Source organism: Emys orbicularis, chromosome 2 (genome assembly GCF_028017835.1).
Source record: "Emys orbicularis isolate rEmyOrb1 chromosome 2, rEmyOrb1.hap1, whole genome shotgun sequence".
NCBI classification, from domain to species: domain Eukaryota; kingdom Metazoa; phylum Chordata; order Testudines; family Emydidae; genus Emys; species Emys orbicularis.
This window is the reverse complement of record NC_088684.1, coordinates 222,044,389-222,072,379: the sequence shown is the minus strand read 5'-3', so window position 1 is coordinate 222,072,379 and position 27,991 is coordinate 222,044,389. Positions and strand designations below refer to the sequence as shown.

The window sequence follows — 27,991 nt, the reverse complement described above, 5'->3', positions numbered from 1 at the left end:
GCTCATTTGTACAGTATGGTTTAAATAGCACAGTGCTGTAGTAGAGTGAGTTGTAAACTGGTATCTGTACAATATGTTTGTATTTACCTTGAGTTATTTTATCTTCACAATGAGAAGCTAAGGGAATTAATTGAGTGACAATCATATTCTAAGTTAGATGAATTCAGCCTAAAAAGACACTGTTCAGAGTGAAGTAGATTACATGTATTCACTGTAGGTTAAATAATGTATGTTTTAATGTGGGACTGTGTTTGTACTCATATACACGCTCACACAAGTGAGTCAACATATTAATGCTTTGGTGGATCATTCCAGGACTTCACTTTCAAGTGGATAAAAGAGTACAAATTTGGCATAGCCAAAGGTGAACAAAACAAATTGGCCAGCCCAACAGTAGAGCAGTTGAGCTGTATGATAGACTCTGAGGCCACTCCAAAACCACAAGCCTGACTGCCTGAGAAGCCTGCCAAGGAGCCAGCTGCTGCTAATAAAGCCGACTCTACAGCTTGGCATCTGGGACCTGTGATTCCCATCCAAAGGGAATTGTATGTGAAAAATGTTTAAAATTTCTCTTTGTAAAAGTGTCGTTCTTTAAATCAGAAGAAGAAAAAAGCTTTAGACCAAACTTGAAACAAATGAAAGCTAGACAGGGATACCGTGGTTGCCACGGGGGAAAAAAACCTTGTGTGAGGAGGCTAACACCGGAATTGGCGTTCGTTTTGTAACTGACCTGGCTCCTAATTCAGCATTTGTGTGTCATTATTCAGTAAGGAAGACTTAAGTGTCTCATTATTTAGGTTTATTGGTCAATTTACTTGGTAGTGTGTGTTTGGATGGGAAAGTTGGTTTCAGAGAGCTCTGCTACGGGTTACAAGGGTGGGTGTCTGAAAGTGGGGGTGAATTTAACAGTATAATTTCTCACTTTTAAATAATAAAAAAAGCCGCTTGTTTCATTTTTCAAAGATGAAAACAAATCCTATTAGCCAGCTGCGCTGAATTAATAGGCTGCTTAGAATGATCTACAAACCAGTTCATTTCCCCCCTTTATTGAATAACGAAGCATGGGAATTGAAAAATGAATCTTCTGGATTGGTTATTTGAAAAATTAATGAAAAACTCAGTTCTGACTTCCAGCTCTCTCTTGAAATAAAATACTGTATGTAGCTTTTGTATCATACTGTTGCATTATAAGCACCATGTTTGACCATATTTGTATTGTTCCCTTGCCAGATATATAGGATAGCTGCATCTCCTTTTCATTGTCATTGCTTTAGAGCCTTTAAAATACCTAGGATTCATATGATCCCTGCGGATATTGTGGCAGAGAGATTAAGTGCCTTGCCCCAAGCCATAGAATGCCAGAACCCGGATTAGAACTCAAGAATTCCTGCTTTTGGGCCTATGCTTAGGTCACTAGACCATGCTTAAGGTAAAGAGACCACTGTTTGGTAGCAAGCGTATGTCTGGAGTCCCTTCATCCTATGTCTTGCATGCAGGTTGGTGAACAGGGCCTTCACCCTGTTGGGGGCAAAGTGAATGCTCTTCTACTCCAGCACATGCGCTGGCTTTATCAGTTCAGGAAACAAGAGGCTAAAGCCTTCTCCTGGACTGGGTCTCCAACATGGCAGCCAGCCACATGACTATATAAAACTGAATATTGGTAATCATCATTTTGTAGCTTGGTGTAAATTCTCTATAGCATTTTGGGGTTCCTAAATTGCTGTCCCTAAAAATTAGCAGTGTGTGAATTGAGATTTACATGTGAAAAGGGTAGAGGGGGGTCTATAGTCTAGTCCAAACAGACATAGGCCCCGATCATGCAATGTACAGTCAGACATAGGCCCATTGGTTTAAATAGGGCTCTTCCTGAAAGCAGATGTCAGCCTGTGATTGTACATGCAGGATTGTGGCCAGTGTTTGCTCAGCTGTAGTTTGAAAGAATTTCCATCCTAGCACTTGATTCTCATTTACACTGAGGGCACATTACACTGCTCTGGCCTTAATATCAGTGTACATGTATACTTTATATCCTTTACTCTGCAGAGTGGCACAAAATGGCCATAGTTTAAATTAGAATCAGGCACCTAGTGTTTTCCTCTGTGTATGAGGATAAATATCTGATACTGAAAGGAAAATTGCTCTTTATGTTTGAAAGGTATATCTTGTCTTTTCCACTAAATTTTGGGACATTTACTTAATGTGGAAAAAAAGCTATTTGCATAATGAACCCAAGCTAAGATGTATAATAATAATCATAATTTATAATTAACATGCACAACGTTTTATTGACTTGTAGACTATGTCCCTGCCCTGAATAGCTTACACTCATTCATTATATAAATTCAACTTAAAAGGGGGTATAAAGTAGGAGCCATGTTATCTTGATCTTTGTACATTACTAATACTCAAAAGCTGCAGAATTGTCATAAGGAAAAATGGAAGATATATTGTTTCAGCTTTTTGTGTTCTAAAGCCACACAATTACTGTAAACAAATTGTTTGGCTGGTGGCTGGTGTTCAAACCAAAGCAAAAGGTCCGTGGAGGAGAACCAACCCCAAAATAGTACATTAATCACTAGTGAGGTCCTGTAGACCCCACAAATATATTGCAGAGCCCACAAAAAAGTACTTCTGGACAGGGACATGAGCTAGTATTTTGATAGCCATGTCTTTATGTATTTGTATGGGGTTACAGTCTTATAAATTCTTACCCAAGAGTACTGTTTCTGCAAGGGAGAGTTTAATTCCACGAAGCACCACAACATTGGGAAAGCCTCTTGGCTGATTCCATAGTATCTTCCCAATACTACTGCTTTGAATCTCTATTTCTGGGAATGACATTGCAGTTTGAGAGGGTAAGGCCCTGTGATAAAATTTATATGCAGAGTAATATGATACCCATGTATTAAGAACCTATGATTGTCAACAAGTCTCCACAGATTCTGAGGGAAAGAATTAAATGCAGAGTTGTTCATTTTTCCTTTTGCTATGGATCAGACTGAATGTGCTTCCTAGCCAGTGTACCATAATGCTGTTTGTTAAACTTTATTTTCTCTCTTGAGAGTCCTGCTGAACCAGATCACAGCCAGGCTAGACAGTAGCGATGTATATAAATCTTAACACTTGATTTTGTGTCCCCCCCCCCCTTGGTTAGTTTAAGTGAGACAGGCTGGGAGGAGGGAGAGAGAGTGTTGGGGGAGAGGAAGGAACCTTTGGAAATGTGTTATTTGTGTGTATATTTCATCAAAGACTCTCAGTGAGCACAACTTCATCTACCATCTATACCTGCCTTAACTTTTCAATATTTTCTGTTCTTCTAAATAAAGGTAGTTGGCTGCTTGAAAGTGTTTTAAAACTTTCAGTTTAAAAAAGTCCAGCTACTGAAGACACTGATTTAGCATATGCATAACTTTAAGCACGTTGAGTAGGGCCAGTGAAGTGAAATGGACTATACATGTGCTTAGGGTGACCAGACAGCCAGTATGAAAAATCGGGACGGGGGTGGGGGGTAATAGGTGCCCATATAAGAAAAAGGCCCAAATATCGGGACTGTCCCTATAAAATCGGGACATCTGGTCACCCTACATGTGCTTGAAATTAGGCTTAAATGTTTTGCTTAATCAAGGTCTAACTGCAGAACTGGAGTATCTGAGTGTGAACATATGATAATGGTCACACAACTGTCATCACAGCCAGACACCAAATTGCTTTCATTTTGCCTGCATAGGCTTATTAGTATGTCATCATTAACTCACCATCGGCCTGACATCTAGTCACTGCTGATGTCTCTGGGCTGCTAATGAAATTCAGTGTTTTGCTTGCACAGAATGGTCTTCCTTCTCTCGCCCAGTTGACCACTTAGCTTGGTACTTCATGGCTAATGCTGCAGTTTCTATAATTGACCAAACCAAACCATCACCTCTGAACACTCTCACGCTTTGGGAAGTTCTGATCTAGCTCCGAATTTTGTATCTAGGCTCCTTGTTTACCTGTGAAAAGGCTTGTCGTCCTTTTTGTAAAACTGGATCATATTTTTCTTTCTAAGAATTAAAGCCGAGTAATGTTTTGCAAATAAGAATGAGAAGTAAGTACAGTCTGAGGCTCAATCAGAGGTTTTAGGCAGCTAAATTTGAAAGTTGTTGCCCTATGTTAGAGGTACTTAGGAATGATTTAAAACATGATTTTATGTATTCTTTTCTACTAGGTATTTGTTGGAGGGTAGGGGAATGTATTGTGGACATTGTTTGCCTCATAAACCTGCCTCCATTCATAAGTGCCATTTTTCAGCTAGGTTGTGAGACTTGTGCATATTCATAGATTTTAAGGCCAGATCACCTAGTCTCTGACCTTTTGATACTGTCAGGACCATCCATTCTGCACCCAGCATAACAGCACATACGTTGGGAACCTTGTCTCTCTTTTCCTAGTGCTGATAGCTCCTGTCACCTTTTTATGCAAGTGCTGGATGCCCATCAGATTCCTGGTATCAGCTCCCACACCTACTTTAAATCTCAAGACAATACATTTCCTCAGTGAGCTCCCACACTGAGTGGGTCATAGATAGGGCCCTACCAAATTCACAGTCCATTTTGGTCAATTTCATGGTCACAGGATTTAAAAAATAATAATTTTCATGATTTCAGATATTTAAATCTGAAATTTCACCTTATTGTAACTGGAGGGGCCCTGACCCTACAATAACCTTGCGACCCCCCCGCAACCCCTTTTTAGGTTGGGACCCCCAGTTTGAGAAACGCTGGTCTCCCCTGTGATGTCTGTGTAGTATAGGGTAAAAGTACACAAAAGAACAAATTTCACAGGGGAGACCAGATTTCATTGTCTGTGATGCATTTTTCACGGCCGTGAATTTGGTAGGGCCCTAGTCATAAAGTAGCTTGAGTTAAATCATGTGCTTTGTGTCATCTTCATTTAATAAATGTTGTTCCTAAATATTCAGCATGGTGGTGTCGTATCTTGTGAGTAGGATAAAGTGCATGCATACTCTATCAATTGCTATTCTTTCAGATTTTAAAAAATAAAGTTTATTGTATATTATTGCCCTAGCTAAAAGATGGGGGAAATAAATTCCGGGCCCAGAATTAATTGCAGTATGTGGGGGGGACAGAACTACCATCAATTCATAGCGGCTTCAGTAAGACACACAAGCTGGTGATGAGTTTATTTTCCAGTAACAGATTTTTTTGTTTTCAGCAGTCCTATGCACCTGCTCCCCACCCCATGGCTCCTCCCAGCCCCAGCACAAACAGCAGCAACAACAGCAGCAACAACAGCAGTGGGGAACAGTTGAGTAAAACCAACCTGTACATTCGAGGCCTTCCACCCGGCACCACTGACCAGGACCTAATCAAGCTCTGCCAGCCGTAAGTGCCATTGAAATATTTCATGTCCTCCAGTTTGAAATGAATACACTTGACCATCGTATTTATAGGGACAAATTTCCAAGCCAGATTTTAAGCTTGTATATATAGATTTAATATTTTCAAAACAAGAATTTAGATGCATGATGTACCTGGTAGTGAAAGGTGAACATAAAGGATAACACTGACTTCTTTACCCCAAATCTAGGGTTCAAAATCTACTGACATCCAATTAATTGAGAGTCATGGCTTCATGAGACTGAATTTATTTTCCTATGTTTTTTCTTTTTCTTTTCCTTTGATTTAATTAATTCACATAATCAGAAAACATCTACTATGAGAGATTTTACAGTCAAAGAATTATGATTCATGGCAGAACACACAACAAAACACATTTGTCATTTGTCACATCTTTTGATTGCTGTGTCTCATTGTCAAGTCTGAAGTTCGAGAAGTATGTTACCAAGTAAATATGGGCTTGTACCAAAATGTCCTCTTAAAACTGATGATGTAAAAATGTCACCCTCTTATTCAACAGATCTGCTCCCTGTGTATATTTGGAGTAATTTCTGCCAACCTTAGTGACAAATATAAGTTTTTACTGATTTTTATTTCTGTTAACACTGCAGAGGCCACATAGCTAAATTTTGTTCCTTCTGGTGCATCATTAACATAATTGTTTGCTAAAATCAAATCACAGGGCAGTTACCTAAGCAAATGAGTTGATTATAATGGATAATAAAGGTATAGCTGAGGGTATAATTTGATTTGCTGAATCTTTATTATTGGTGGTGATGCACAAGAAGGAAATAACCCAGCTTGTCTTTCAGATCCCATATTGAGTTGTTAGGGCTGGAAATAAGAAAAATATATTTTTTGTTGTAGAATAAGAACATTGGTAGGGAAATAACAGAGACAGCAAGTATGGAATCCTACAATGCTGTATTTATAGTCTTTCCTCCCGCCCCCCCAAAGTTGAATGGCACCTTTAAGACTTTCCATTGCAAATCAGCATATCAGGTAGAGCTTGATAAATGGATTTACTAATGTAAGAATCAATCTGAGCCTAGACCTAGAATTTGAACAGAAATTGATGCTGCTTTGAGATATATGGTAAATTAAATTAAAATACATGTAAATATTATCCAATGTGATATGCATCTCTGCACTTCCTAGATTTGTTCAGAAATACTGTGATAGACACTTTGTATGACGCTTGGCAGGTCTGAGGAAGGAAGCTCTTAAAACACATTTTCTTTCTTCTGCAGTAGCCAAGGGAATGTTGAAAATGCTTGCAACTGAGTAAATTTCTCATAGTACAACATTTCCATTTCCAACTTTACTCTAGTAGGATGCTTACCCTTTAAACTACACTCAACATTCTTTAAATTGCATTTTGGTGTGTGGCTATAAAAATAGATTCTATTTTAGTCAAAACCATAGAAAAATCATGAGTTTTTGTGTTGGATAAGATGAGTGGCTGCTTTAGTTAATCCTCTTGACTTTTATACATTTCCATTTTGTTTTTATATGGTGTGCACTGCACACTGAATAGAAAATAGCAGACTGGAGTGCCATTGATGCTCGTGGTGCAGACTCCATTATGAGTGATGTCAGATATTTTTGACAAATGTACCGACACTATCAAACCTTTTATCAATTTAAGGGTAACCTTGTCACAGTAATCTGTCAAACTGTTCAGATATAACAAAAGGAAAAGAAGTCATCATGAACTCCACAGTAACCAAGTAAATAAGAAAAATGTTACTGGAACGTTTTGTTCTTTCTTGCATGGTTTTGATCCTGAAAATCTCTTGTAACCGCTGTTCAGCAAAGTTGCTTTAAACTTTATTTTGCTGTACAAAGCCCTTAAGTTACAGTACATCTTTTGGGACTTTATAAACTGGTACAGCAACAGGTGTGATTGAAAAAAATAAACCAGGAATATATGAATAGTAAAGGTGATCTTCCTTCATTTATGCATCATGTCTTGGATTTTCACATAAATTGAGCAAGAAATCTCTGAAAATATGACTTTAGCTTGCTTTGCACTTTTTATAACATAACCTTTAAAACCCATCTCAATCCACATTCATAATTCCATAATTTAGAAATTTGGTCATAACTAATCCATGCAAATAATATTAATATACTAATATTGCCATTTATTCCTAAGAAGTACCCAATGTTTTATAGCATAATTGTATGACCCATTGTTACCTATATGTTCCTCTTAACTCGGTCAAAACATGATGTTTATTAAAATTAAGATAAACATAATTAACATTTAATATTTATAGATTGTAGAATGAAAAATGTATAAAGTACTGTTTTATACAAACAACATATAAAGTTCCTTCCCTAATCTAATCATACCTTATTTTTATACAAAATAATGTGTTTCACCCAGAAGAATCCCCAAATTCTCTTAAAACTATGCATAGAAATCACTTTGGCCATCACTAACATATGAGGCACATCAATAAACTATTGCAATCCCAGGTGAAAATATAGCTGATCAAAAAACAGACAAACAAAAACAATACACAAAAACACATGAAGTTTTAGACATTTGGATTTTTTATTTGTTGTTTTTAAAGCAGGTTTTTCACTTTTCAAAAATGTTCACAATTTTTTAACCAAATATTTTCAGGTTTTCCTTATTTCTCATTTCTCTCCATTTTTTCTTTATCCCTCCTTTTTATTTTCCTATTTCCTAGTTTGCCACTCAAAAAGGGGCTTAAAAAAGGATAAAAGGTGAGAGGAAAATGAAAAATATTAGTTGTTGGTTTTTGGTCATAAAAGAGTGGACAATTTTGAAAAATAACTACTTTTTTTACAAAAATTGTTTTGCTTGAAAATTTTTCACCTGCTACAGGTGAAAATATGTGTTACACTAAGAACGTGTATTCCTATTGTGAATTTTTAATATACAAATATATTTTAAAACCGTGAAATCCTGTGAGCTTTAACAAGTTGTAGTTGAACATTTTATGCATTTTTGGTTATACGTTTAAATATAATAGCTCAAAATTTGCTTTCTTTTAGGATTATTATATAGTGTTATGAAGTTTGCATGCATTGTGAAGACAGTCCCTGTCTGCCGTGCTCTAGCCATCAGTTTTTCAGTGCTAAATCCATCCTTTAAATGCAATTTAAACTACATTTTACTCAGTCTTTGACTTTAAAACTGGTTTGGTCTAATACTCTAGATCAGTATATGGTTGGATTTTGTACTTTACTGCCTTGTACCTGAAATGTACCTTCAGAAATCTTATCATATCCATCTACTTTGTTTTCCTTGCTTGGATTAGCTATCTCTTTATCCTCCGGCAATGTTTGATTTCTGTGTGATCTAGGCTGAAATCAAAGGACTGAATTAAAACAACAACAACAACAAAAATATTAAACCCCAAAACTGATAAATCTGTGAGCCAGTCGGGCTGAGTTATGTGGAAGATGAGCCAGAATTTGGTACCTAAATGTTTTTCTAAGAGCAGAAAGTTTCCTGTTTTGCTGTGATTGCCATCAGTGTGGTTTTTCTTCTCAATGACTCTGAGCCATATTTTCTGTGAGGCAAAGGATCTTCTTCCCATTCAAAGTGTCATGGATTTGCCTCAAGGTAGTGAGAGTCAAATTCCTAACTTATTGTATTCCCTCTACTTTTGTGATAGGAAAGACAAACAAGAGGGAAATAATTATGTTAGAGTTGGACAAAAAATAAGGAAAACAGAGGTGAACACTTTTGCTGTTTCCCCCCCGTGTTTTTTGGTCAAAATTTTTGTATTTTTAAAAATGGTTCCAACCATTTCTAATTAAAATAAAGGCTAAAACAAGGTATAAGCTATCCGCAGTAAGATTCAAAATAAGAAAAAAAAAATCACCACCGTAGTCTCCCATCTTCCAAACGTATTCATGATATAACGACAATGGACCAAATTCAGACATAGTGTAAATGGGTGTGCTTAGACTGTGGGTGAAAGCCAGTGGCAAAATTCCCATTAGCTTCAGTGGAGCCTGCATTTCACCCAGTGTCTGCATTTGACCAGTTAAGTAGCAGGTCTTTGCAAGATACAGTGGAATGTAGAGGTTCAGATACATTAAAGCTAGTTAGCATTGTATCCATATTACAGTACAATCTGAATAGAGGCCTGCAATCTGCACTGCAATCCCATTGTAATTAGCAATAATTGGCACTCTTGTATACTTTAGCATAGAGGCCATTGAATGAAGAGGTGAGAAAAGTGAGTTAACCTCAGAATGATGGAGCTTTCTTCCTGGATTACCTGGTGTTGGAACTATTCAGGGAGAAGTAGATTGATTCCTGCTTGACTCTTGGTGTCCAGTGTTTCTCATTCACTACACTTCGGCTGTTCGGTTTGAGCAGAGGAAACTAAGGTCTGAGGAAGAGAAGTCTCTCCAGGGAAACCCTAGAAACACCCAAATTTGGGGGGGCAAGTGAAGGTTGTGATTTGTTTTCATTGTTGTTTGAAGTACCAATAGAGTCAAATCCCAGGTAAGACATACATTTGGACTAAATACAATGTTTGCAGATTCAGTGAGGGAACACCACTGGCTTACACTTGTCTTCCTCAGAAATGGTCAATTCAGAATACTGGTGAAGCACATTAATGGGATAGATTAAGCAAGCTTGCATTGCTTGTGTCTCTCTTGTCTCACAAGCTCTTTAGGGCAGGGACTGCACTTAAACATTAAAAAGGAAAAAAAAGAATTTGAACTTGATAGTTTTTTAAATTGAAGAGTGATCATGTGCTCGGTAACTAATTTTAGGGATGTCTATATTATTATTTAAACAAACAAAAAAGCAAACCAACCTAGTGACGTAGAAGTAGCTTTTTACCCTGTGATATGAGACCTCTGCGTGGTTGTTGTTATTACTAATATTATTATAAAAAAATTGGACTTCTACCTAAGGCCCACATTGGTATAATATAATGAACTTTTGTTTTCAAATACCTGCATCTTAACTTCAAAAGTGTGTTGACTCGCAGCTTTGTACTCCGATGTGTAAGCTGAATGTCTTTGTAATGTTTACGTGCAGGCTTTGTATGTATTGTTTTTTCTTTACTTTGTTACCCTTTTAAAAACAAACAACAAACCCTAGTAAAATTGTTTGTATTATTTGCCTGTTACTGTAGTTCCTGAATATCTTAAATGGTTAAAGACAAACATTAAAATTCCCCCATATAGGCAATGAACTAATCCTATCCCTAGCCACCCCTTTTTGTCAGGGAAACTAAAACCCTAGGTCAACAAATGCCCAGAGTATTGCAGAGTGCTCTGTCTGGGACATGAATGTTGTCATTGTAAGGAAGAAAGGCACAAAAATAACTTAGTTAAGCTAATAAATGAACACCTGCAACATTCCCTACTTAGGATGTAGCCATCATTTCACTGGAGTGTGACCGAGTGTCAGTAAGAGTTTCTGATTCCCTTTCAAGTTGGATGAACATAATTTAATGGAGGCTTGTGGGAGAGGGAAGAATTCTTGTGGTTTGGTGCAGAAAACATTTTTTCCCCCAGATGAATTATAATTCAAGTCCTGGGGGTGGGGGGGAAAAACTTGAGAGTTCTTAACAGAAATATTGTGAGTTGTCTGTCGCCGTGTGAAGGGCACTGCTATAATCACTTGTTTGTTTATTGTGGGGGAGAAGGCTTCGAGAAACAAGCAGGATAAACAAATGCAATGAGCTTCTTCTGACTTGTTTGAGAATGTAGTGTTTCCATTCTTTCATTATATTCTTCACTGCTACACTCCCCCAGCATATTTCTACATGCAGCCAGTCAACCATAACAGCACGGCTGGATATGTCCATTAGGCACTGAGATATTTGCTTATCATTAATGTAAATGTTTAAGAATCTGAAAACATCTATGGCCCTAAACCATCCAAAGGACAAATAGCATTTGTTATTATTCTATCAGGAACCATAGTGGGTGATTCACAAACTCTTCTGACAGATGGACATGTACTCTGTATAGGAGACTCACTGAATGTGAGACACCATTGACTAAATGTCTCCTCTTGCTCCATCACAGCCCAGATTTGCTGACCTGATGGACATGCTGCAACGCTCACTTTTTTCCCCACTCAGGCTTGCAGGAAGGAGGTGGGTGGATGGGCTGATAATACAGTGATTTGGTCTAGAGAGTTTATTATGATTAGCCTCGTTTTATTGTGGGGAGTCCCATAGGTATACAAGTATGTTACCAATATATACTAAACATTGTCAGTTTATTTTTTTATGTAACACCTAGAATTTTTAGGCACCGTGAAATCAAAATGATCACTTAAACTTTGTTTTTGTTATTTAAACTACCAAAAAAGACAAACCAAAGGAAGGCTAAGTGTGGGCCATAGCCGTGTGTGTGTTCATGCACATGCATACTTTGTTCAAAGCAGAGTGGAAACTACATTTGCTTGCAAGTGTACTTAGGAAAATATATGATTATTTTAAAACTTACCTTGGCTTGGGAGAAGAATCTACATTATTAAGAATTCTTTACTTAACCAAAACTATAAATATACAAGAATTCTCAGACCAAATATTAGATTGAGATTGAGCCATTATTGAGACTATATTACTGTTTACAAGAGATTTAGTGGAATTTAATAGTTTTAAAACTTAAGAAATTCACAGCTTTGGTTCCGACACCAACCGTTACTTTGTTCCCACAATCCCTGCCTGCCTTCTTTCTCTGTGTGGAAACCCCTCGCCAGTTGTATAAGCAACTGTAGTTTATTTTAATGAGTATTGGCCTGATTCAAAGCCCAGTGAAATCAGTGTTAAGAAACCCAATGACTTCAATGGGCTTTGTGTGACGTTGTGCAGTCTATATGGTTTTATAAAAACTTGATAATAAGTCAATATAATGTAACTGGGATAGTTTTAGAAAAATTTGACAATAAGTGAATGTAACGTAACTGGGATATGCTTCATGCAAAAGGTCTCTTGTAAGGTATCATTACAAAGCTTATAATCTACTGAGTATGATCATCTGATTTGTATAAATGTACCACTCTTGTATCTAAAACTAGAAATATAAAATGTAACTCTGAGGGCCTATTGTAATTATGTAAAGTGTGGGCCATTAATGATGGTTTGGAATCTTGATGACTCCCATTGTCTGCAGATGGCTGTTTACCTGTGAGTCTCCCTGTATATGTGTGTGCTGGCAAGTGAGTAATGAAGTCTTGCAGTGACATGTGATCATGTCACCTGAACTGGAATCCATCTTTAACCTGGTGCTTTTCCAGTGAGGGGGGGTGGAAACTGAGAGAGACAAAGGGTTCCCGCCTTATGCAAAAGATATATAAAGGGGTGGAAGAGAACAGAGAGGAGAGAGGAGCCATCATGGAGAATCCCCTAGATAACACGTAAGCTGGAACAAAAGCTGTACCAGGGGAAAGAATTGTGCCCAGGCCTGGAAGGTGTCCAGTCTGAGAAAAACTTACTGAAGCATCTCTGAGGGTGAGATTATCTGTATTTAGTTTGATTAGGCATAGATTTGCGCATTTTATTTTATTTTGCTTGTGACTTACTTTGTTCTGTCTGTTACTACTTTGAACCACTTAAATCTTACTGTCTGTATTTAATAAAATCACTTTTTATTTAGTAATTTACTCAGAGTATGTATTAATACCTGGGGGAGCAAACAACTGTGCATATCTCTCTATCAGTGTTATAGAGGGCGAACAATTTATGAGTTTGCCCTGCATAAGCTTTATGCAGGGTAAAACGGATTGATCTGGGTTTAGACCCCATTGGGAGTTGGGCATCTGAGTGCTAAAGACAAGCACACTCCTGTGAGCTGGTTTTCAGGTAAACTTGCAGCTTTGGGACAAGTGATTCAGACCCTGAGTCTTTGTTAGAGCAGACTGGAGTGTCTGGCTCAGCAAAACAGGGTGCTGGAATCCTGAGCTGGCAGGGAAAACAGAAGCAGGGGTAGTCTTTGCACATTGGGTGGCAGCTCCCAAGGGGGTTTCTGTGATCCAACCCGTCACAGTGGCGTAGTCGAGCAGGATCTGTGCACAGCTGATTGCTTTGAGATACTGGTAGTGATTTTAAGTGAGTTTTAAGTGTGGTGGCTGGAGAACAGACAAAGTGGTTACTGGTTTGTTATTTTCTGTTTGCTTATTTCGGGAAAGGGAAGTAGGGACAGAAAAGGAAGCAAAATAAGTAAGAATGAAGATCAAAAGAAGCTAAAACTACACAAGTTGCAAATTGCCCAGAAAGACTGAACAATGGGCGCTGGGGATGTCTCTGTTAACTAAGAAGCCCCTGAGCTGAGAGCATCTCAGTTTCAGTGAACTGCAGATGGGTGTGGCCCAACCTCTGTCTGTGCTGAAGCTGACTGGAGTGTCTAACCTAGCAAGACAGGAGGGGAGGGGTGCCTGTTCTGGCAGGAGGGTGTTCTCTGTGGTATCCCAGCTCATCAAGTGATGGTCTCAAGGGAAAACAAATGGAAATTGATGTACAATTTGCCTGGAAAAAGGCTGACCTGGAAAAAGAAAAGGCTGCCCACCAGCCTGGACTTAAGAGACAAAGCAAGTAAGACCCAGAAGCATGACCTGGCTGTAATGGAGTGGAAGAGGTGCACAGAGACATGTATCCTGGAGCTGGAAGTTGGGGTCCTGGTGACTGCTGCGGTGGGAACAAACCCCAAGGACTCTAGCTGGAAGCAAACCCAACCTGAGTGAAAGGGGGGGGATTTTGCTGGCCAGCGAAAGGTCCCTCATAGCTGGTAGCTGTGAGCCTACAGCTGGGTCAGGGTCTCTTTCCCTTTTGGGGGACACAGGAGTGTCCGCCCAGTAGGGGAGCCCAAAAACGAATTTTAGGTATACTGCCTCCGCCATGGTCAGTGTCCAAGTCTCTGGCAGTAAGTTCAGGAGGAGGGTGTGACGTTGTGCAGTCTATATGGTTTTATAAAAACTTGATAATAAGTCAATATAATGTAACTGGGATAGTTTTAGAAAAATTTGACAATAAGTGAATGTAACGTAACTGGGATATGCTTCATGCAAAAGGTCTCTTGTAAGGTATCATTACAAAGCTTATAATCTACTGAGTATGATCATCTGATTTGTATAAATGTACCACTCTTGTATCTAAAACTAGAAATATAAAATGTAACTCTGAGGGCCTATTGTAATTATGTAAAGTGTGGGCCATTAATGATGGTTTGGAATCTTGATGACTCCCATTGTCTGCAGATGGCTGTTTACCTGTGAGTCTCCCTGTATATGTGTGTGCTGGCAAGTGAGTAATGAAGTCTTGCAGTGACATGTGATCATGTCACCTGAACTGGAATCCATCTTTAACCTGGTGCTTTTCCAGTGAGGGGGGGTGGAAACTGAGAGAGACAAAGGGTTCCCGCCTTATGCAAAAGATATATAAAGGGGTGGAAGAGAACAGAGAGGAGAGAGGAGCCATCATGGAGAATCCCCTAGATAACACGTAAGCTGGAACAAAAGCTGTACCAGGGGAAAGAATTGTGCCCAGGCCTGGAAGGTGTCCAGTCTGAGAAAAACTTACTGAAGCATCTCTGAGGGTGAGATTATCTGTATTTAGTTTGATTAGGCATAGATTTGCGCATTTTATTTTATTTTGCTTGTGACTTACTTTGTTCTGTCTGTTACTACTTTGAACCACTTAAATCTTACTGTCTGTATTTAATAAAATCACTTTTTATTTAGTAATTTACTCAGAGTATGTATTAATACCTGGGGGAGCAAACAACTGTGCATATCTCTCTATCAGTGTTATAGAGGGCGAACAATTTATGAGTTTGCCCTGCATAAGCTTTATGCAGGGTAAAACGGATTGATCTGGGTTTAGACCCCATTGGGAGTTGGGCATCTGAGTGCTAAAGACAAGCACACTCCTGTGAGCTGGTTTTCAGGTAAACTTGCAGCTTTGGGACAAGTGATTCAGACCCTGAGTCTTTGTTAGAGCAGACTGGAGTGTCTGGCTCAGCGAGACAGGGTGCTGGAATCCTGAGCTGGCAGGGAAAACAGAAGCAGGGGTAGTCTTTGCACATTGGGTGGCAGCTCCCAAGGGGGTTTCTGTGGCCTCGTGAATTCCATCAGCATAATTATTTAGTCATACTACAATACATAACCCACACCTTCCCTTATAGCCTTTTCGTCTTATATGATGTTTGTTCATACAGCTGCATAGGGCTTTATAGAAAGCTAAAGTCCAGGTCACTGTCCCAAGGAATTTACAAACTGTGGGCCTGATTCTGCAGTCATAACTTACACTGAGTAGTACTTATGGAAGTATTACTTAATGTAAGGACTTCAGAATTGGCCCTTGTGTTTGAAATAGGAGGATTCAGGGTGAGTTGGCAGGAGGAGTGAAGGAGATTTACACAAAATAAGGTAATGCAATGGCCTGGTTTAACTCCATATGCATCATGTTCTTTCTATTTGCCATTCTTGGTTGGCCAGGGAAGTACTTTGAAATGGAGAAGGTGACTGTCCATAGCAGGCAGAAAGGACTATCAGAGGGATGGGTGTGTCCTCTCTCTTCCCAGCTAATGGTAACTGGAAAAGCCTTGGGTGGTTAGTACCAAGTATTTGGAGTTTATTTGCTCCCTTTTGGGGGCCTTGTTGACAGAGTGAGCCCTGGGGACGGGGACTTAAATTACCTTGTAGTTGGGACTTCAGTTTTCCTCCCTGACTGGTGGATCTGTCCACCAGCATACAGGCCCAAGCTGAGAAAATCAATGGGACTGTTCATATGCTCGCAGATAGGGCATCCTTCCTGAATGGGGGCCTTTAAGTGAAAATCTCATTTCATTGACTGGGAGTATTGCCAACCCCACAACTTCAGAAATCATTAGACTGGCTTAAAAATGATGAGGTTTTTAAAAAGAATAAATGGTGGGTTCTTTTTATTTGCCTTCTGTGTTTTGAGTATTTAGGGGGTCACATTTTGAAGCTCTTCTCCACAAACTTCAGGGCAAGAAACCCACTTTTTTAAAAAGTGAAAGCTGAATTGCTCATGTAATCACCTGACTCCAGAAGCTGGGGATTTTAAGAAAAAGAATCCTAAAAAACACACAGCTCATTATAAAATCCTGAGAATTGGCAAGACTTGATTTGTCTTACTCTCAGTAAGTGCTTTGCTTATGCACCTATATGCACACAAAGGCCCATACAAATAAATAATAAAAAACAATCAAGCTGTTTGTCCGCGGAGCAGGATGGAAGGGACAATAGTCGTTCCCAGCATAGGGGAACCAGAGAAGCCTTTATGGCTCCTATACTCTCCGCTGCACCCATTACACTTTAACTTGGTTTTAAAACTGAATTAGGGGATTGGGTACCTTAAAATATGAAATCTGTGTTCAGAGTCTGAAGGTTTTAAGACTGTACAGCACCTAGCACAATGGGGGTCAGGTCTATGACTGGGACTCCTAGGCACTACTGCAAAACAAATAATAAATTATAATAAAGTCTGATGAGCTGTCTCCTCGGTCATCTGAATGCCAGAGTTCCAGAAAGTATTCCTGAGACATTTAAATGCTTGACGTTTTGCTGCATATAATATATACTTAAGATCTCATTTTAGATCTGTACACAACTTGTGTTTTGGTTACACTTATTCCTGACTACCTCTGTTTCATTAGGATGGGCCAAATCCTATAGTCCCCAAACGTCCTTACAAAGCAGTATTTCCCCTGGAATCAGTAGGAGCTGTGAATGCGTGAAGGCTGCCACAGTAACAGTTGCAGTGCGTTTGGTTAACACAGCTCCCCCAGTTTTAAACTTGTCACTGTTTGGGTGACAAACTGCACCTGTATTTTCCCTCTATGTTCCAGCAAGGGCACCGCTCTACATCTCCCCTCTTCCAGCTCCCCAATCTCTACCTCTGTTGGACGGACACCTGCATCTCCTGACCAGGGTTTTTCCAGGCAGCACAGTTCCCTACCTAAACTGTGTTATTCCCAGCAAACCAGACAGCCTAAAGTGTGAGCACCTGCACTTGGCTTTCTCTCCTGAGGCTATAAAAAGCATAAATGCCGACAGCTATACTACACAGCCCTTTCTAAGCAAGCACATTTATTCTTAAGGTAAAAACATTACAGAGAAAAGCTATTAAAAACAATAAAAGAACATACACACATGCTAATAAGCTTACCAGAAATCACCCCAACTCCAACGACCTCTGGTAGGTGATCAGTCCGTCAAATCCCGTACAGCGGTTTTTCTGTTGTCCACAAGTTCATAACAGCTTTTGCTCCAAACAAGAACAATCCATGCGTTGTTCAGTCTTTCTTTTATACAGAGTGAGCCCTTGAGCTTGCCCTCACGTAACAGGTAATCAAAAGACAATGGTTCTGTCCTCAGAGCATAACTTCAGATGGTTCAGTCAGGAGGTGGAAATTTGCATTTGCCTCTTCCCAGATATTTCCTAAGAAAACCACTTAACTTTGTTTGCCCTCAAAGTTCCTTCTTGTCTGGCACATTATTAAAAATAGTCCTTTGAAGCTCATTAGACTTCTCAAGGTTCACATTGGCCATGTCTCCTCCCTAAAGAAGTTACAGATAATCCCACCATATTACATAAATTTTGCATTTAGGAAATGGACTCAAAAGATACTTAAATTAGAGTCAATAAGATTTTCCAGGGATATTGCCCTAGTTGTTACACTTAAAAGCAAATGACAAGTGTATGTGTACACTGCATATGGAGGTGTGATTGTAGTGCACGTAGGCTTACCAATGCTAGATTTTACCTAGCTGGCCTGGATAGCAATAGTAGTATAGATATGGGGGCAATGGCTAGCTACCTGAATACATACCCAGACTCCCCAGCAGGTTCGAACTCAGGTAGGTACTCAGCACTGAAGCCCACATTGCCATGGGTACACTGCTGTTGTTACACTTGCTAGCTAGATTAGAGATTATGCCTGACAGTGCCACAATCGCAGTTACAATACAAAAATGATCAGAGAAAGAAGCAGGAGATTCTTTAATTGAACTGTAGTGTCGCTCTCTAACTTCCTAAAGAGACTAATCTCCCCTTGATGCCTGTGCCTAGCTCTAGTTAATTTTCACTAATTAACATTAATGGGAATTATGTGCAGGGCACTAAGGGGAGAATGGAGACCCCTTTGATGTTGATGGCATTTGTGTAGCAGAATTTTTTCCATAATCTCACTCTTTGCAGATAAGATGCAAAGAATGTTCAGTCATTTTCAGAAATATGTTCTCCTTATGCTATGCTGTGAGCTAAAGATAATCATTATAACCAAAAGTCAGGAAAGCCAAACAACCTGGGCACCACTTTAAGCTAAATGGCAAAAATCTAACACCATGCCTGGAACTTCTATACAAGGGGAAATGGCAGACTGACTATAACAGCAAAGCTGTTGAATATTATCAGCAATAAAACAAAGATGTCATTGTATTCAGCTGCTAGATTTTCCCGTACCACTTCAAACAGGCATTGACAAGAACTCTGCACTATGTAACGTGCAACGTCCTTCATTGCAAATATTTGGTAACTTCCCAGAATGATATGTGGAACAAGCACTTCTGTTACATGTATTAGAAACCCAAAAGACTAAAATATTATTCAAAAGCTGCTCATTGGAGAGAGAAGTTCTCACAGCTTTATAAGCTAAGGCGCAGAAGATTTGCTTCTGTCCTTGTTCTGAAACAGAGACAGGCAAAATGGAATGATTTACTGCAGTTTCATATTAAAATGATGTCAACATGTCTGGGATTTGAAAAGTTTTATTTTTCTGCAAGTGCGTACTCTGCATGTCCCATTGGCATCTGAGCTTCATTGAGCAGGGGCCATCCTCCTTAAGTGTTTGGAAAGTGCTTAGCTCAGAGTCGGTGCTCCTGCAAATAAATACAGTAATGGTAATATGGAGCACACGCAGACCCCCGATCCTACAATGAGCTTCACGCCAGTGCACTCACAGTGGACTCTATTGATTTCCATGAAGCTTCAGGCATGCCCAGGAGTCTGCTCATGCTGAAAGCATTGCAGGATTAGGGCATTATCAATATATTGTTTTGACAGGTTATAAGTGTAACATTTATGTTCCTTACAGAATGGTGATCATATAAAAATTAGACAAACTTTCTATTCCACATCTTCCATATTCAGAGAGACACCATATATTCCACAGGTTATAAGCTACTTGTGAAACTTCAATTATTTTGATTAATTCACTAAGTCAAGAAGAACATAAATATTCTAGCCGTTTTATAACGGGGACTTGGCAATTAGAAGGAATAAGGGGACATCTTGGAATGATGAGATGTGGTGTGTTGGTTTTTTAACAATTACTTATTATTATTATTATTATTATTATTTGAGGTTAGAAACTATTTCCTTTTTATGTTTAATAATCATTTATTATCATATACCTGTGGGTTAATCATGCCGGTTTTGTGTGCCCTTAAAATAATATAACTGCAATGTGTAAAAGTATATTTAACCAACATAAATTATCCACAGATATCTAGTCTGTTTCTCACTGGAATTTACTAATGCAATAGGCAGTCTCTAAAAAATCATTGTATATGGGTACTAGAGATGGATCAAAACCGGAACCTTTTTTCACTAGCTTTGAAGTTTGGATTACTTTGGATTGTAAACCAGGTCTGTATCCATTCCTGGTTTAGTACAGTGAAAGCCTCTCTGACTAGAAAAAAAACATCCTATTTCACCCATTTTATGCACATGGACAGAACCTAAAAGCTTACTTTTTTTTTTTTTTTTTTTTTTACTAATAGACTCTGTATCTGAACCATCCCAATTTTAGTTCGGTAAAACTAAAACTCAAACACTAGCCTACTCCTTAGCTCATCTCTAATGTGTCCCTCTTGTTTGCTGTATTGAAAAGAGCATTTTGTTTAGGATTGTCAATTAGATGGACTATGGATGTGAATTTTTACAATTACTGTACAGTAGATTAGCACAAACATTTCAATATGCAGTTTGTTAAATGCATTCTCCACTGCATAGCAAATGAATGAATATATATCACATGCCTTGTCATACAACTAACACAGAAAGCTGAAGAATTCAGCCAGGATACATCTATTGAGGCGCTTATAAAAACATTAACAACTCCTTCTAAATTGAAAACAACAGTGTATTTTTTTTTAAAAGCAATGCAACCAGTGATTCTGCTCACTTCCTAATATAATAATTGTACTAAGAATCCTTTTAAGACTCTGATTGCAGTTCTTAGTAGCGGAAGGCTATAATGGTACAGCTATTAAATATCAGCATTGAAACAAATGTTTTATTGTATTTAATCACAAGATTTCTCACTATCACCAACAAGCAGTAAAAAACAAACAAACAAACCCAACAAAATAAAAACCCCTAGCACTGTGTAACATGGACCCGAATACTTAGTATTTGATAACTACTGGCAGTTGCTTGACCTGTTGTCATTTTCATTACACTTTGATTTAAAGAAAAAGAGTTTCCTCTTAATTATGAGACCAGCTCTCCAGCCTTTTGTAAGTCCCCTTTGTGCTGCTCCCACATTGCAAAGGGGACTTAAATTTGCCATTACGGCAGCAGCTGAAGAGTCCAGCCAGCCCTACAGGTGTTTCACATCAAGGAGGTGAGTATGTCAGGGTAGGCGGGGGTGGAACCAGCACACCATGTGTGTTCTGTGGATCCTGATCAGTGTAGCCAGGCTGTGGGAGCCATTATTTGACAGCACAATTTAGAGCAGCCCTGAGTATAGCTCTGGCACACCGAGACTAGGTATGTGGAACACTCTTACATTGACTAATTTTCCTTCCCTCCCTTTTTCTCCTTACTTTCTTTTCTTCTATTACTTTCCTTTATTTTTATCTTGTCTTCATTTTTATCTCCAGGTTTTTTTCTGTAGAAGTGTTTCTGCACCTCAGTAACTTTAATAATTCATTTGGTAGCTGCTGGTTAGCAAATTATAAAAGTATCCCTAAAAGTGTCTTCTTAAATCATATTTCAGCTACTGTACTAGAATTGTTCGACATCTCAGAACCATTTAGCATTTTAAAATCTGGAATACAACTGTCAGCACTTCTTAAAGAGATGTCTAAAAAGTGTAGTAGTTGTCACCTGTGTGTGCGGCATCCACTCAACTGAAAACTTAGCAGCCCACAATCTCACATGGAGCCCAAAATGTCAGAGTTTCCACCATTGCAGATTGCAAAGTCATGTTTGCACCATAGTATACAGGGACTGTCAGCTATAAAAGGAGCTCCTCTTGTCAGCACATCAGACAATGAGTACTCAGCATTTGCTCTAGAGTTACCAACTTTCTAATTGCACAAAACTGAACACCCTTGCCCTGCCGCCTGCCCCGCCCCTTTCCTGAGGCACCACCCCCACTCACCCCATCCCCTCTCTCTCTTTCGTTCTCTCTCCCCCACCCTCACTCACTTTCACTGGGCTGGGGCAGGGGATTGGGGTGTGGGAGGAGGTGAGGGCTCTGGCTGGGGGGGGCAGGTTCCGGGTTGGGGCCAGAAATAAGAGGTTCAGGGTGTGTGGGGGGTGAGGGCTCTGGCTGGGGGTGTGGGGCCAGGGATGAGGGGTTTGGGGTGCAGGAGGGGGCTCTGGGCTGGAGCTGAGGGGTTTGGAGTGAGGAAGCAGGCTCAGGGCTGGGACAGGGGGTTGAGGTGCAGGAGGGGGTGTGGGCTCTGGGGTGGGGCAGGGGATGAGGGGCTTGGGGTGCAGGAAGGGGCTCAGAGCTGGGGCAGGGGGTTGGGGTGCAGGAGGTGGTGCGGGCTGCGGGCTCCAGGAGGGAGTTTGGGTGCGGGAGGGGCTTGGGGTTGGGGTGCGGGATCCAGGAGGGAGTTTGGATGTGGGAGGGGGCTCGGGGCTAGGGCAGGGGTTGGGGTGCGTGAAGGAGTGTGGGGTGCGGGCTCTGGGAGGGAGTTTGGATGTGGGAGGGGGCTGGGGCAGGGGTTGGGGTGCATGAGGGAGTGTGGGGTGCGGGCTCTGGGAGGGAGTTTGGATGTGGGAGGGGGCTCAGGGCTGGGGCAGGGGTTGGGGTGCGTGAGGGAGTGTGGGGTGCGGCCTCTGGGAGGGAGTTTGGATGTGGGAGGGGGCTCGGGGCTGGGGCAGGGGCTTGGGGTGTGGGCTCTGGGAGGGAGTTTGGTGCGGGAAGGGGTTCCAACCTGGGGCTGAGGGTTGGAGTGCGGGGTGCGGATTCCAGCCAGGCCGCACTTACCTGAGGTTGCACCCGCTCGACAGCACATTGGGGCTAAGGCAGGCTTCCTGCCCGGCTCCATGTGGCTCCCGGAAGTGGCCGGCATGTCTGGCCCGGCTCCTAGGTTCAGGGACACTCAAGGTGGGGGCAGCGCGCAGAGCTTCCCTGTTCGCCCCTGTGCCTAGGGGCGCTTCTGGGAGCCATGCGGAGCTGGGCAGGGAGCCTGCCTTAGCCCCACTGTGCCACTGACTGGACTTTTTAACGGTGCTGACAGAGCCGCCAGGGTCCCTTTTCGACTGGGCATTCCAGTTGAAAACCGGATGCCAGGCAACCCTAATTTGCTCTTAGTGACAAACAAGTGCATGTCTTCCTCTTGAGGATTTCAGTGAGAGCTTGGTGTGCAGAGAGCTTGCAGGATTGGGCTCCATGCCAGCAGTAAAGTGCTCTTCACCTCATAATGAGGTAGCCCTCTAGTGCTGCTATCAGAAGGCATGCAGCTGGTACACTTAACGGTGAGAAACAATATGTGCAGTAAAATACATTCTCTCATTACAGAGAAATCCACTAATGCTGGCATGAAGAGCTGTGGGTAATTCAATCAGATCCACAAAAATGATATTAACATAGCATTAAGGAACTGGCATAGATGAGCCAAAGACAGGAAATGAGAGAGTTCAGGCTTGAACCTTTATCCTTAACTCACCCCTATTGTGCCTAGCTGTTCTGGAGTCTCCATGCAGTGGTCTATTTTACACATCATATTATGGGATAGATTGTCCTCTTTGTCTGTGGAGGATTTCCTCATCCAACACCAACCAGCATTAGTGGGAGTTATGTAAAGAAATCCTTGTGTGATTTATAAAGTAGAACTGGATGATGTTTCAGCCTTAAATGTGAATTTCTTGGCTTGGGCAGTTTCCCACCCCTGCGTTTCCAAAGTGTTACATCAGGATTTAACCGCTTGACTCTTTGGAAACCCAGATGGAGTCTTGCAGCTAAATCCCTTAGCCCCCGTTCCAACGTATGGTTTTCAGGTTATTTTTAAAAGTGCTTGTCTCTGCAAATTTTCTTTTTTCAACTCTCTCTCAAACGATTTTTGAATGCTATGTATTTGAGGGGGAGAAGGACCTAGAAGTCAATGGTGCTATGCTGTATTACACCAGAGGATTTAAACCAGTATTTCTATGTTGTGGGTGTTCACCTTGCTCTTTACAATGTTTTCCTTTGAGGAAGAACAGATGTTTGCACTTAAATCTTCTCCATCTCCCCTATAAACAGGGGATTGGATTCTGCCATCCTTGTTCACGAGGAGTAGCACCTTACTCCATACATCATTCCACTGAAACCAGTGGGACTACTCACCAGGAAAGGTACTACTCAGCGAGGCAGATTGTTACAGCCTTTACTTGACTATGCAGGAGAGTAAGGGGATGGGTGGCACAGCTTACCTTACACACTGTCTGCTCTCATTGTGACTGCAGCTGCAGGGGGGGAAAACAGGGCTACTTGCCTGATAGTCCCTGCTGCAAGCCAGTGGGTAGGGAGGGAGCGGAAGCGGCAGGCAATAGGAGGAGCCTTGGCTTCATTCTCTACTGGCCCACAGAGGAATAACCGGCCATGGGTTGAGGGGGGATAAGACGTTCCATGAAAAGGAGTGAAGTAACTTATCCCCTTCCCTGGTCTCTACCAGAGCAAGGGAAGGGTAGAGGAAGGAATGGTGCCTCTCTGTGTCACAGCTCATTCTCTGGTTGCTCATGAGATGGAGCAACACTGCCCTTTATTCAGGGCAAGTTTTAAAGTTACAGTGTGGTCCAGTGAGAGTAAGGGTACGTCTACACTACCCGCTAGATAGATCGATCACTACCCGCCGATCAGGGATCGATTTATTGCGTCTAGTGTAGACGCAATAAAATTGATCCCCGATCGCTCTGCCGTCGACTCTGGAACTCCACCGTGGCGAGAGGCGGAAGCGGAGTCGACGGGGGAGCGGCAGCGGTTGACTTGCCGCTGTCCTCACGGCCAGGTAAATCGACCTAAGATACACCGACTTCAGCTACGCTATTCGCATAGCTGAAGTTGCGTATCTTAGGTCGACCTCCCCACCCCCCCCCAGTGTAGACCTAGCCTAAGAGAGGCAGAAAAAGACCCAAGCATAATTTTACTCTCATAGCTGATTTTGAACCACAAGAGAGATAAGGACACCAAACAATTTGAATATTCCCATCAGGGGAACAGCATTAATAAGAACAATTTAGTTATCTTGTAGAAAGATCTTAGGACATGTAAACATACATATATCTTTAAATCTCAGACAAGAAGATGATTCTCTTCCATCTGTGCTCAATGTGTGAGACTAACACAGAGATAAGGTAATTTTCCCAAGAATGTGGAAGCTTGAATAAAAGAGTTATTGTCCCGAGGATGTGGGAAGAAAAAAGAAACTGAAGTGTGAAATTGGGAAATCATCTTAAAATTTCTCAGGAACTTCAGACATAGAATAGCATTTAAAAGGAGTCTGGAAAAAATAGTGGATTTAGAGCATGATCCAAAGCCCTCTGAAATCAATGGAAGTCTTTCTACTAATGTCAGTGGACTTTGGATCAGGTCCAGAGAGAGCCTAGGACAAGAGGCAGCTGGGAAATTAGTAAATGTAGTAGTCAACTTTTTTTTTTCTTTTGCTTTGGATTCTGATCCAAGATGTATTTCTTTTGGGTACTTCCATTAACTATGAGGGTGAAGAGAAAGGTGCCTAGGCAAGCAGAATGATTGGGTGCTCATGCTCATTTGTGGGTAGAATGTCATGGTTATGTAATCATTGGGCCTGATCCTGCAAACACTCATGTGGGTAGTCCCATTTTATTCAGTGGCACTACTTACCTGAGTATAAAGTTACTCGCATGCATAAATGTTTGCAAGGTAGGGCCTATTTCTAACAGAACTGTTTATTTTAGCATCTGTTTATCTGACTGCTGACAGATTGGCCACATATTCATATTACATTTTTTTCTCACTCCTGGATTGCTTTAATAGAATCATAGAAGATTAGGGTTGGAAGAGACCTCAGGAGGTCATCTAGACCAACCCCCTGCTCAAAGCAGGGGTGCAATGCCACTTGCTTGTTGGTAGAAATGCACTGATTTTCATTCATTTTTAAGTTAAAAAAATTGACAGATTACAACAGATTTCCAGTTGGACAAAATATATGTGCTATGGTTGTTCATGATACTTGGAATAAAATAGGTGGAGAAAATATGTTTATTCCCCTCTATAAATGGAATTACCCATTCTTAAAAGTCTAACATTATCTGTTTTCATAGGGTGGGGATAAAGGCAAATAAAGTTTCTACCTTGGGGAGATTACTTTCTAGAACTTGACACACACAGCTGGTAAGTAGTGCTTGTCTGCATCTGAGGATATCGCTTGTTTGATGAAGGTGCTCCAGTGTTGCCAATTTTTGTGAGTCTTGCAATATTTAGTATGTTTCCTAAAGCATCAGCTCCTTAAAGCATGGGATTAGGCAAGAATCCCTGCTTTCAGTTTTTAAAAAGGTAGGTTTCTAGCCTTCATGGTCGTGGAGACAGGACTGAAAATGTGACCCGAGTGCCCTCTGCAGGCAACTGCTTCCCAAACCAGAGGTCAAAATAGGAACCCCAAACTTTTAAAGCCACTCATGACGTTTTGGAGTCTAGCTCATAATTTTTCAACATTTGGGAGTTAGCAATACTGCATCCCCTAACTGGCAGGCTGCAGGAAGACTAATATCTGTGCCCCAACTAATTACAGCTGCCCCTCTCTTAGATGGGCCCAACGCTTTGAAATAGCTAAGCCTGTGTTTTTCATGTGAACCTTAATTCAAGACTTTATCTTTGTGCGTTTGATGGTCTTGCAGGGACCTGCAGCCAGTAATAAACAGGAGAGTAGTCTTGGGGGGGCCCTAGAAGCTCTGCTTAAAATTCTACCAACAAACCAAAGGGAAGGTTTGGGGGAATTTCCGTGCTGGTAATGGAGTTTCTCTCTTCGGTGGTTATAGCTACATCATCCCTGCCAGAAATTTACTTCTGAATAGTGTTTTTTTGCATTTGAAATGGACCAGATTGCGCCATATGGCAGGAATTTTAAAAAATTACCCTGGATATAAGGACGCCCCTGACCCTCCTAGAAAATCGCCACATGACTCATACGTCAAATTGCACAGTGCTATTCTCTCTATACAGTTCTCCGTGTAATTTTCAGGAACAAAGTATAAATAAGTTTCAGCAGAGTGCTGTTTAATTGGTTGGTTGCCAAGCAGTGCTCTCTCTCTCTCTTCTTAGTTATGGTTATAAAATGGTGTTTTTGTTTAAATGGGAAAACAAATGAATAGACTCTAGTGGCTCATCCCTCCTCTCTGACAGCGTCCATTCCTCACCTAATCCAGCGGTACAATTGCCCTGCAGATATCATACGGTGTGTCCACACTATCCTTCCTACCACTAGCTCTTTCAATATATTGTTCAGAGTGGGGCGGGGAAACAGTACTCTTCTTGCTTTCTTTATTGAGGGGTCTACCTGGGAAGGGCAGCTTTAGTCTCTTTAGGAAGCTCCAGAGTAGCTCTGCCAGAAGAAGCTGCCTAGAGAATATGTTAAATCAGTTCATCCCTTGTCTGCCCTAACCATGTCTCCTTACTGGTCAGTGATGGCCTTTTTGGGTATGTCTACACTGTAATTAGACACCCACAGCTGCCCTGTGCCTGCTGACTGGGGCTCGGGTTAAGGGGCTGTTTAATTGTGGTGTAGATGTTTGGGCTCGGGCTGCAGCCGGAGCTCTGGGAGTCTACCGCCTTGCAGAGTCCTACAGCCTGGGCTTGAGCCCAATATCTACACTCCCTTAGCCTGAGCTCTGCGAGCCCCAGTCAGCTGGTATGGGCCAGCCGGTGGGGAGGAGGGGGAGTTAGACATACCCTTTGAGCACAAGCCCCACTGCAGTGACAAGTGCAGCAATCACCAAAGGTGGCTTTGCACTGCTGGAGGCCCTCTGCCACGATCGCTGTCCAGAGAAGCTGGCACAGACATTGACTAAGGAATTTTTGTGGGCTTTAAGATTTTTGCTCATCCAAGGCTCGTTGGTTCTCAGAAGGGCTGGCTGACCACCAGATAGCTAGCAGACATGATCATTATGCAGCCTTCTCTGCCTCACTTGATGTTATCCTGAAGTACAAAGTAAACACTTGGACAGAAAAATAATGAGCTACATCCTCAGCTCATGCAAATAGGCATATTGCATTGAAGTCAAAAGAGCTACGCCAATTGATAGCAGCTGAGGCTCTGACCCTGGGTGCCTTTATTCCCCAGTTTTTAATGAGACCTCCCTCATAGAAGAAGTTTACAAGAGTTGACACAGTGGAGCTAATATGGTCAATTATGT

At 41.1% G+C, this 27,991-nt stretch overlaps 1 protein-coding gene across 2 annotated transcripts in view; it reads left to right on the top strand.

Moving 5' to 3' along the window:
* RBMS3 (RNA binding motif single stranded interacting protein 3) overlaps positions 1–27,991 on the top strand; it is a 970,110-nt gene that overhangs the window by 517,336 nt on the left and 424,783 nt on the right. For both annotated transcript variants that reach the window (XM_065399124.1, XM_065399125.1), the window contains one exon: positions 5,212–5,381. In XM_065399124.1, the coding sequence (XP_065255196.1) occupies positions 5,212–5,381 (170 nt within the window). The remainder of the gene's footprint in view (positions 1–5,211; positions 5,382–27,991) is intronic.